General features: G+C 53.6%; 1 protein-coding gene and 1 pseudogene across 1 annotated transcript; one reads left to right on the top strand and one right to left on the bottom strand.

Moving 5' to 3' along the window:
• Positions 1–4,260: 4,260 nt before the first annotated feature.
• Positions 4,261–4,935, bottom strand: LOC138379693 (glutathione-specific gamma-glutamylcyclotransferase 1-like; the record flags this gene model as incomplete). Its single annotated transcript, XM_069464824.1, has 1 exon — positions 4,261–4,935. A coding segment is annotated over one exon (675 nt), but the record flags the coding sequence as incomplete, so codon positions are not given.
• A 6-nt stretch (positions 4,936–4,941) lies between these two features.
• LOC138379692 (BAR/IMD domain-containing adapter protein 2 pseudogene) lies at positions 4,942–6,046 on the top strand (annotated as a pseudogene).
• Positions 6,047–7,609: the final 1,563 nt, after the last annotated feature.

The raw sequence follows: 7,609 nt of genomic DNA, 5'->3' as shown, positions 1-7,609 counted from the left end.
TGGTCTGCCCTAGAGGGACACTCAGCCTCCTGCAAGATCCTCAGGCCCATCCCTTCCCCATCCTAACCTGGCTCCTGATTTTCAGCTTGTAGAGATTGCCTGGGGGAACTGGAGGGGGCTCGGGACCTGGTTTTGCTTCTGCAGAGGTGAGGCACTCTTCTCTTCTCTCCTTGTTCTCCTTCCTACCGGGGCCTGGAACAGGACTCGGGGGCCTGGGGCTGACCTGGGACGGGGAGACCATGGGATGGGGACAGGATGTGGCTACAGCCCTGGGTCCAGGGAGAGGCAGAGCTTTGTGAAGTCAGCATGGGGGCAGTGGAGGGCCCTGGGCCCCACCCTGGCCCCACCCACCCCCTCTGCAGCTTGTGCCTCCTGTCTTCTGCAGCCACCTGGAAAAGTTTCGGGACAAAAGGGACTTTTGTCAGCTCTGATGTCCAGATCCCCCAGGGAAAGTGTGCAAACCAGCACCTGCCAGAGCCCACCAGCCACCTGGGGAGCGTGCGGAAGATGCTTCTCCTGCCACCTCATCCCCATTGGCTTCCCCGGCTCCCCTGGCCCAGCGCCCTTCACTTCTGGCCTCCACCCTGCCAGTACAACCTCAAGAAGACCAGTCTGACTTGATCAGAATCCCCCCAGGCACTGTCCCAGAGAGCTCACCTCCAGGTTACTCTCGTTCGGCGCCTCCTGTCTTGGCCACCTTAGGCCTTGAACGCACCATTTTCTTCCTCTCCTGGTGGTGGGCAGCTGCCAAGGCCCTTTTCTTTCCCACCTCGCCACATAGCAAATCCCAGAAAGAGCCTCTTCTCCACCATCCACCTGAGGCTTGGCTCTGGGGAGACCCCACACACAGGCAGAGAGAGGGTGGTGGCCCTGCTTTCCTCAACTGTGATGTCCGGAAGCTCCTGGAAATGCTCATTACCAAGAGAGCAGGACTGAAGCTGTGGAAGGAAAAAGAAAAGGATAGGTCATTTCTGAAACAAGTGAGCCCCGATTACCCGCAGGGTTCTCTGGGGAATATGATAAAGTCACCGAGCTGGGAGTGGGACACCACAACTCCACACTCCTTCTGGAACATGAAAGAGAAACCAGAGCAGCTGCCGGGTCCTCAGCAGCTCTCCCATCCGAAGGCCATGGGGGACCACTTACAGCAGAAATGCGGCCAGCTCTTCTGGGGCCTCCCAACTCTGCACAGCGAGTCCCTGGTAGCTGCTGCCTGGGTCTCTAGGAAGCCTTCTACAAAACCACCACGTCGCTTTGTTTCCTTCAATGAAGTCCCTGACTTTTTTCCTTCAGAAAATTGGAGGGAAGAACCTTCACAACCTCCCCAGGACCAGCCTGGGCCCCACCATGAGGCCCAGCCCCAGGCTTTGATTGAAATCTTCCCGAAGCCCCAGCCCCAGCCTTTGACCGAAACCTTGCCCAAGCCCCAGCCTCAGCCTTTGACTCAAACCTTGCCCAAGCCCCAGCCCCAGCCCCCACCTTTGGATGAGATCCACAGCCAGGTCCCTCTGTCTCCTGCTCCCCCAGAAGTACCATATTGCTCTCCACCCCAGAGTAAAGGGGACCCTACAGGAAGCTGTAGAACAACTTGCCCTACATCCCAGGAGAAGGCACAATTCCTCATCCCAATTGCAGGTGAGCATCTGGAATGGCCCTTGCAGAAGCGACTGAGGTGGAAGAAAATGTTATCCTCTCTGCTCAAAAACTCTCGGGCACCCTGTAGCCAACCCACTCCAGACCTTCCCCAGGATAGCGAGGATTCTCAGAGCCACAAGTCTCCCTCTGTTCTTCTCAGAGATTGGATCATCCCTGAGCACCAGGAGCAGCACAAGCAACATATTCAAAGGAGTTTCGCCCCCGATAAAGACCAGTTGGGCCCTCCCTGCAGATCCCAAGCACCCATGATGCAGCCTCAGGGTGAATTCCCAGGGAGGGGTCAGCCTGGGGCAGAAGACAAGCATGGGGCATTTGCAGGTAAAAGCAGCAAGGATGAGCAGAAGATGGGCTCCAGGCACTCTGAAAGATTCTCTCAGGAGGGTTCCATAAGTGTCAAAGAAGACAAGGACCCAACCAGGAACCTAGGGCAAGATCTGAAGAGGTTCCCAGAAGATCTATACATAGGTTCAAAAAATACCTTGGTGAAAGTTCTGGAGGACAAGGAGGAGGAGGAGTCAGATAGTGACTGGATTAGGCTCCAGAGGTATAAATCAGGAAATTATCTACCCAGGGGCCCAGAGAAGCAGCAGGTTGACAAAACCCTGAATTTCCAATTGGACCAGAAGATGGGGGAGATCAACGAAGGCACGGTCCCTGTGCGTGAGCATCAGTCCAGGATCACTGCCAGCCACGCTGTTTTAAAATCTGTCACCCACCATAAGCCCAGAGATCTAGCATCCTTGAGTGGTCAGAAATGCCATGTGAACACCTCCCAGGAGCTTTTTTCCTTGATCCCTGCACTCAAGAGATGCGTGAAGCACATATTATAAGGTTTCGTGTGAGGCATAGATGGGGTTCCAATCTCCAGTCCCTGGAGCCCATAAATCTTGAGGGTCAAACCCCACCCTTTCCATTCTCCAGCCTTCCCTCCTGGGCCACTGGTGAATTTGGGGATGGCTCCATAGCTGCGGTTGCCAATTTTCTGGGAGAACATCCTTGGAAAGGATGTTCATTAGTACCATCCAATTGGTACTAATAGAGCAACATTTATGTGCACATATGGAAGTAACATTCATCAGGGATTGGGCAGGAGGCGGGGTCAGGTAAATTCACACCTAATGGTTGCAGTACGTGCTTTCTGGAGAATGAGCATGCTTGCAGCTTTGACTCAGCTGGTGCAAAGATAATTTATGTGACCAAAGCATTTGTACCCCTGTAATATTCTAAAATTTAGAAAAATTATAGAGACAGAAAGTATAATGGTGGTTGCCAGGGTTGTGGGTTCAGAGGAATGGAAAGTTATTGTTTAATGGGTACAGAGTTTCAGTTTTGCAACATAAAAAGAGTTCTGGAGATGGATGACAGTGATGGTTGTACAATATGAATGTACTTAATACCCCTGAACTGTACACTTAAATATTTTTAAGATGCTAAATTTTCTGCTACATGTATTTTACCACGGTAAAAAAAATTGAAAACAAAAATGGGGCTAACAGTACTATTTATCTCCCTGGGTTACTTTGAGGCTGATATGAGATAATACAGGGGATCTGGACTTAGCACATAGCAAGTGCTCAATTAATGATAGCTTTGATTATTATTAACTCTGTGCTCATCTGAGTCACAGAAATAACAAGTCTTGTGATTGTTCCTTAGTTCTCTGCCATGGCCAGTCACTTTGGAGTTAAGAGGAATACATGCCCAGTTGTGCCCCAGGATTGCTTGGTCCTGAGCGAGGCAGACTCAGAATTCCCTAAAGGACTCTCTGATTAGCCAAACACCCTCATTGGATAGAATGCAGAGAGTTCTTTGGTCCCCGTGATAGAAAATCTGATGCTCACCAGACATTCCATCTATTTCCTCATATCTAGTTTTGTTTTGTTTTGTTTTGTCTTTTTTCAGATAGAGACGGGTTTATGGATAATAGTATGGGATGGACTGGGAAAGTTCCAGGGCCTGTAGTGATGAGCTTCTCAGGAACAGACAGACAGGAGTGGCCCAGACAGACCAGCAGACAGAGGAACAGGGAAACAAAACCAAATGGGGAAACAGTTGTGTCCAGGTATCAGATCCAGCTCTGCCCTGGGGACTGGGTGGAGCAGGGCTGACAGGGGCCTCCATCCTGGTAGGGGCCCCTCTCCTCACTCCCTGCTGCCCTCATCTGGCATGCTGGGACCTTTGGCAGGCAGAGTTTCCAGAGCTATGGAATGGTTGGTCTGAGTGGGCAGAGGATCAAGGCTCTTGGAGACTCCCTGGAGAGGTGGAGGCCTGAGTGGTGTGGGGTTAGCAGCACTGGGGGGAATGTGGCCAGGCTCCAGGTGCCTGGGGTGGGGCCACTGCTCAGCAGGGCGCCTGTGTCCAGGGCAGGTCCCCCACCGTGCCCACCACACCAGCATGGTGCAATAAATAAAGTTTCAAGTTGTTAAGTCGGTGTTGAACAGGAGAGCTGGAGGCTTGCAGACAGGCAGGGGCTTTGAAAGAGAAGCCCCAGCCACCCACCATGGCCTCTCAGTGAGCTCTAACTGTATTAAGTCAGTCTTGGGCACTGGAGTGGATGTCTGGCCCGGATGTCCACATGGGCACTCCGTGCAGGGGCTCAGCCCCTCAGACCAGGGCCAAAGCCTGCTCAGTGGGGCAAAAGCAGGGCAGCATGGTGCCCACAGCGTCCAGGATGGCTGCCAGGTGCTCAGCCTGTGCCTGAGGCCCACAGAGCTGCATGCAGTCTGCCAGCCGCAGCAAGTACTCAAGGTTGTGGCCAGAGAAGCCTCGGCAGGCCAGGATCTGCCTAGCGATTGCCTCCTCAGGCACAGGGCCCAGGTAGCCAGGGAGCTCTGGGCTGGCCACATAGGCCAACGCCTTGCGTGGTTGGTCAGGGGCATCTTGAAGATAGAAAGTGACCTCCTTGGTATCATAGCTGCCAGGCACTGCCTCCCGCACATTCAGGAACTTCAGGGCCTCGCTCACCTGCTCTCCTGGCACCTGGTACGTCACGCCCCGAGTGCAGCCCTCGTGATCTTCAAGGAGAGTCACCACACCGCCAGACATCTTGTGGCTGCTCCGATGGAAGGTGTCTCCCTGCCAGAAATGGCGGCTGTAGCCGCGCACAAAGCGCACAGGGCTGTCACTGTAGGTGAAGTCAGGCCTCCACACCAGGGAGCCGTACCTGAAAGTCCACAGCGCTTGAGCATCGCCGTCGTCCCGGGGGTGCTGAGCGGAGGGCGCAGGGGACCGTGAGCGGGGCACGGTGTTCGGGGCTGCAGATTCTTGCTTCACGGTGCAGGGCTCATGAGACCGCCACCTTCGCCAAGGTCAAGCAGGTACCTGAGCGCCGAGCTGAAGCAATACCAGACGGAGCAAAGGTGACGCCCTGGACGAGTGTCAGGCTGAGCTGAAGAAACTCCGCAAGAAGAGCCAGGGGAGCAAGACCCCGCAGAAGTTCTCGGACAAGGAGCTGCAGTACATCGATGCCATCAGCAACAAGCAGGGCGAGCTGGAGGGCTACGTGTCCGAGGCCTACAAGAGGGCCCTCACCGAGGAGCGCCGGCGGTTCTGCTTCCTCGTGGAGAAGCGGTTGGCCGTGGCCAAGAACGCTGCCGCCTACTGCCCAAAGGGCAAGGAGCTGCTGGCCCAGAAGCTGTCGCTATGGCAACAGGCTGTGCTGACCCCAACAAGATCCCCGACCGCGCGGTCCAGCTGATGCAGCAAGTGGCTAGCAGCAACGGTGCCACCCTCCCCGGCATTCTGTCGGCCTCCAAGTCCAACCCGGTCATCTCAGACCCCGTTCCGGGGGCCAAGCCCCTGCCGGTGCCCCCCGAGCTGGCACCGTTTGTTGGGTCCCAGAGGAAGCTGAACTACTCTTGCTCTAACACGCTGCCCGTGCGCAAGAGCGTGACCCCCCAAAATAGCTATGCCGCCACTGGGAACAAGACTCTGTCCCGCTCCAGCTCCATGGCTGTCGGCCTGGAGCGCAACAGGCGCATGCGGGTGAAGGCCACCTTCTCCCACGCAGCGGGGGACAAGAGCACCCTGTTGAGCTTCAAGGAAGGGGACCTCATCACCCTGCTGGTGCCCGAGGCCCGTGATGGCTGGCATTATGGCGAGAGCGAGACCAAGCTCCTGCAGCAGGGCAAGAGCAGCAGCTCCGGGAACCTCCTGGACAAGGACGACCTGGCCCTGCCACCCCCCCATCCCCGACTATGGCGCGTCCTCCCTGGCCTTCCCCACCCAGATGGCCGCCACATTCAAGCAGCGGCCCTACAGCGTGGCGGTGCCCGCCTTCTCCCAGGGTATGGACGACTATGGCGCCAGGTCCGTGAGCAGGAATCGCTTCGCCCATGTACAGCCGAAACCCACGGTGACCAACGACAGGTCTGCTCCCCTCCTCAGCTGAGGGTCACGTCTGCTCTGCTGCCCATGTGGCCACCACCCCACCCCCACATGGAATCTATCTGTCACCATCTGCGTGTTCCTGCTTAGGGAACGGCCACGCCCCTGCCTGCCAGACTGCGCCCACTGCAATCTGGCCTGGATCCTGGCTGTACCTGGCTGAGGCCCCACGGAGTGAGGGCTGGTCCCTGAGAGGCCCTGGGGCAGAGGGACCCGCCTCCTTGAGGGCAGGCGCCTCTGGGCCATGGGCCACAGAGCCCTGGGGCACTCCTGGGTCTGGAGGACAGGGAGGACATCCAGTCAGCCGTAGCTGGAAGAGGAGCCCAGCTGCCCTCCACTCCCACACGTGCAGTCAATAAACAGGCTGCCCCCCACCCCAAAAAAGGCTTTATTCAGACTACTTTTAAATAAGTGGTTGTTTTTATTGTCAGTGTTTTATTTTCCCCAAGTGTATTTTTTCTCTATTCTTCTATTTCTTTGTTTCCCTTTATATGTATATATGTATAAAATTCTTATATATAGGTATACACCCATCCCCTCCCCCCACTCCCCACCTCTGTCCGATACCCAGTTGGTGTTATTCCCAAATGTGCACTTAGGTGATGATCAGGGAAACCAATTTTCTGGTGAGTACATGTGGTGCTTGTTTTTCCATTCTTGGGATACTTAATAGAATGGGTTCCAACTCTCTCCAGGAGAACAAAAGAGATTCTATATCACCGTTATTTCTTATAGCTGAGTAATACTCCATGGTGTACATATACCACATTTTACTAATCCACTCATGAATTGATTGGCATTTGGGTTGTTTCCACATCTTTGCAATTGTGAATTGTGCTGTTATAAACATTCGGGTGCAGGTGTCTTTTTTATAGAATGACTTTTGCTCTTTTGGGTAGATGCCCGATAATGAGATTGTTGGATCGAATAGTAGGTCTACCTGAATCTGTTTAAGGTATCTCCATGTTGCTTTCCCCAGGGGTTGCACTAGTTTGCAGTCCCACCAGCAGTGTATGACTGTTCCTGTCTCCCCGCATCCACGCCTACATGTATTGTTTTGGGACTTTTTTTTTTTTTTCTATTTTTTTTTTTTATTCATGATAAATTATTAAGTGAACAGTGCAAGTTAAAAACAATAGTTTCATATTTTTTCCCCACCCCCCCTTTCCCGAGTCAGCACCTTCAAGTGTTACCACTCCCCAAACAGTGCGCAATGCACTCATTGTGTAGGCATACCCCCATCCCCTCCCCCACCCCCCACCTCAGTCTGATGTCCGATTGGTGTCGTTCCCAGATTTGTATTTAGGTGATGATCAGGGAAACCAATTTTCTGGTGAGTAAATGTGATGCATGTTTTTCCATTCTTGGGATACTTCACTTAATATAATGGGTTCCAACTGTCTCCAGGAGAACCATAGAGATGTCGTATCTTCATCATTCCTTATAGCTGAGTAATATTCCGTGGTATACATATACCACAGCTTACTAATCCAATCATGTATTGATGGGCATTTGGGTTGTTTCCACATCTTTGCTATTGTGAATTGTGCTGCTATAAACATTTGGG

This window comes from Eulemur rufifrons, unplaced genomic scaffold (genome assembly GCF_041146395.1).
Source record: "Eulemur rufifrons isolate Redbay unplaced genomic scaffold, OSU_ERuf_1 scaffold_123, whole genome shotgun sequence".
Taxonomy (NCBI): Eukaryota; Metazoa; Chordata; class Mammalia; order Primates; family Lemuridae; genus Eulemur; species Eulemur rufifrons.
Note: the sequence above shows the minus strand (reverse complement) of the source record. Positions and strands in the feature narration are given on the sequence as shown.